The sequence below is a fragment of the Coenobita brevimanus genome, chromosome 84 (genome assembly GCF_032717465.1).
Source record: "Coenobita brevimanus isolate Jiangsu-jjx chromosome 84, ASM3271746v2, whole genome shotgun sequence".
NCBI lineage: Eukaryota > Metazoa > Arthropoda > Malacostraca > Decapoda > Coenobitidae > Coenobita > Coenobita brevimanus.
Window position 1 is genome coordinate 25,811,162 of NC_137037.1, and position 2,656 is coordinate 25,813,817.

The following is a 2,656-nucleotide window of genomic DNA, read 5'->3' on the forward strand; positions in this document are numbered from 1 at the left end:
AGAGAGTGTACTGAGATGGTATGGTCATGTGGAGAGGATGGATAACAATATATTGGCAAAAAAGGTATATCTGAGTGAATCTGAAGGAGGGAGGAGACAAGGTAGGCCAGGGGAGAGATATGGTCGATGTGTGTGAGAGAGAGGTTTGGAAGTCGGTGAGGCTAAGGGACTGACAAGAGATCGAGCTGACTGGATGAATATTGTGAGATGTGCATGATCAGGGATTTGGCACCCCTTTTTAACGTGACTGCATCCGGAATGACTCTGTCGGATACATTTATGTGAAGCTACAGAACGTGGTGAATGTTTTTGGTGTATCAGATAAAGCCAGGATTCTGGGGGCTTGAATGAGTGAATGGGAGCTTGACCCAGTGGAGTAGGCAAACTTGGGCTAGCTGGACATTGCTACTCCTCACTTTGCCCTAGGGTGGGAAAGAAGGTCTAGATGATGATGATGATGATGATGATGATGATGATGAAGATGATGATGTAGTCTTAATAATTACAGTCACTCTCCTCACTGTAGTAGTGTTCTTTGGCAGCGGTTACGGAGTCTCTCAGCTGACGTCCCATCAGCAACTGGGTTGGGGACGTGTCGGTGTTGTGTAGTGGGGTGTTGAGGTACTGCAATATGGACATGGTGGCTGCATCTGAGTCCAGGGAGACTCCCAGGCCAGTGTTGTTTCTCAGCAACCTCTTGGCAGACTTGACTGCGGCCACTGCTCTGCCGTTTGACTGTGGGTAATGGGCTGAGGACACCCTCAGCTGCACATGCCACACGGATAGGAATGCCCTCATTTCCTCACTCACGAGGTTCATATCCCTGTCACAAGACAGGACCTCCGGGATACCGAACCTTTTGTACCACTTACGAAAGGCTGTTATGAGCTGGTGGTGCCCCTGGGCAGATGCTCCACCTCCAACCAGCCAGTTAACCTGTTTGCATAAGCATTATACTCTCCCCCCTCCAACTGGAACAGGTCAGCCACTGTTTGCTGGAAGGGGTACTCCGGTAGGGGTGTGGGCAGCAAGTTTTCTGCATGTTGTGATGGGGCATTGATTTCACATACTTGACAGTGCTACTTCTTCTGCTCCACCTTAGTATCTATGCCAGACCAGTACACACATTGCCTGGAGCGCCTAAGCATGAAGTCCCTGCCCTGGTGACCTGCATGGAGGTTGGCTAGGATCGCGTGTCAAAGGGCTGTGGGAATTACAAGTCACAGGTGCCTCTTGTTGCTGGTGTACATGACAGTGTCCCCCTGGCATGATAGGTGCCTCCTCATCCTGTAGTATGGGCGGAGTGCTATTGGCTCCTTGTCCTTCTGGTCGGCCCAGTCTCCTGTGGTCACGCGCTCATGGAAGAGCCTATAGTCCTCATCCTGGTGCTCTTCCTCCTCCACTTGATGAAAGTTCACAATGGCGCCTTGTTCGTCTTCTAGGGTGCAGGCCATCGCTGGTGTGACGGCGGCACATGTAGCTTCGTCTTCCACCAGGTTTGTCTTGTCCGGTCTGCCCCATAGCAGGGGATATCTGGACAGTGCGTCTGCTGGGCGGTTCGCCTCCCCCTTCAGATACTTTATGTGAAATGAGTACATCAATGTCTTCTCCTTGAGGTTGAGTATGTGGGGGTTGCTGACGTCTTTCATCTCATTGTCCTTGAAGATCCTGGTGAGTGCACAGTGGTCCATGATGAAGGTGAGGTCTGGACATCCCAGCAGGAACAGGCGCACCTTTTTCAGGCACCATGAGATGTCAAGGGTCTCCCTCCCCAGCAATGAACATTTCTTCTCGGTCACTGTTATATGGCGGCTGCCACACAAGGCCAGTTTCCAGCTGCCCTTGCAGCATAGGGGGGCCTCTTGAGACACACACTGGCAGTACTGTTGCATGACCACGAAACCGATGCCAAGCCTGCTGAAGTCGGTGAACACTGCTGTGGGCCATGTGGCATCATAGTACTGGCGGCCCTCCGCTGCAAGCTTGCCTATAGGTTCCTTTGTTGACTTTAATATGGACTGGAGTTGGCCATCCCGGTAGACCATTTTTCCCAATGGATTTTTCACTAATTCTCTGAAGGGCTCTATGAGTGGTGCAGCAGTGAAGAATGGCACCACCTGGTTCACCAGCCTGAACCACGATCAGATATCTGTGAGGGAGGGGTGTGGTGGCATGTGGAAATTGGTTATATTGCTTAGCAAGTCCTCTCTAGGCTGAAACTTTTCCTAGCTGAGCTGATAACCTGCAAAGGTCACGCTTCCCCCGTAGAAGTGGAATTTGTCTGGGCGGAGCATGATCCAATTTTCCAGACATATTCGCAGGAACTGGTATGTGTGCCAGAAAGCATCAGCGATGCTATGGATGTGCAGAAGCAAGTCATCGACACATCTCAGTTTCCTGGGGATCTCTGCCGCTGCATTGTTGAAGCACTTGGTAAAGGTGTCCTGCCCTACACAGTGGCCCATGAGTGTGCGCCAGTAGTGGAAGCGGCCCCACGGGGTGATGAAGGAGGTTAGCTTCTTGCTCTCCTCGTCCAGGGGGAACTAGTGGTACCTTGAATAAGCGTCCACTACCATTCTGAATGTGTGCTTTGGCACACTGGTGATTGCATTGAATGGGGGCTGGGTGTGGTGGGTCTCCTGCTGGCTTGCCTGGT

General features: G+C 51.7%; 1 protein-coding gene across 1 annotated transcript; it reads right to left on the minus strand.

The window, feature by feature from the left end:
* Positions 1 to 1,220: 1,220 nt before the first annotated feature.
* Positions 1,221 to 2,045, minus strand: LOC145410103 (uncharacterized). The gene has a single exon (XM_080280306.1). The coding sequence runs from the start codon at positions 2,043 to 2,045 to the stop codon at positions 1,221 to 1,223; it is 825 nt and encodes a 274-aa protein (XP_080136432.1).
* Between the last annotated feature and the right edge of the window lie 611 nt (positions 2,046 to 2,656).

Coding starts and splice junctions, on each gene's coding strand:
- LOC145410103 (XM_080280306.1), bottom strand. CDS start 2,045: ATGGTCTACCGGGATGGCCAACTCCAGTCCATATTAAAGTCAACAAAG.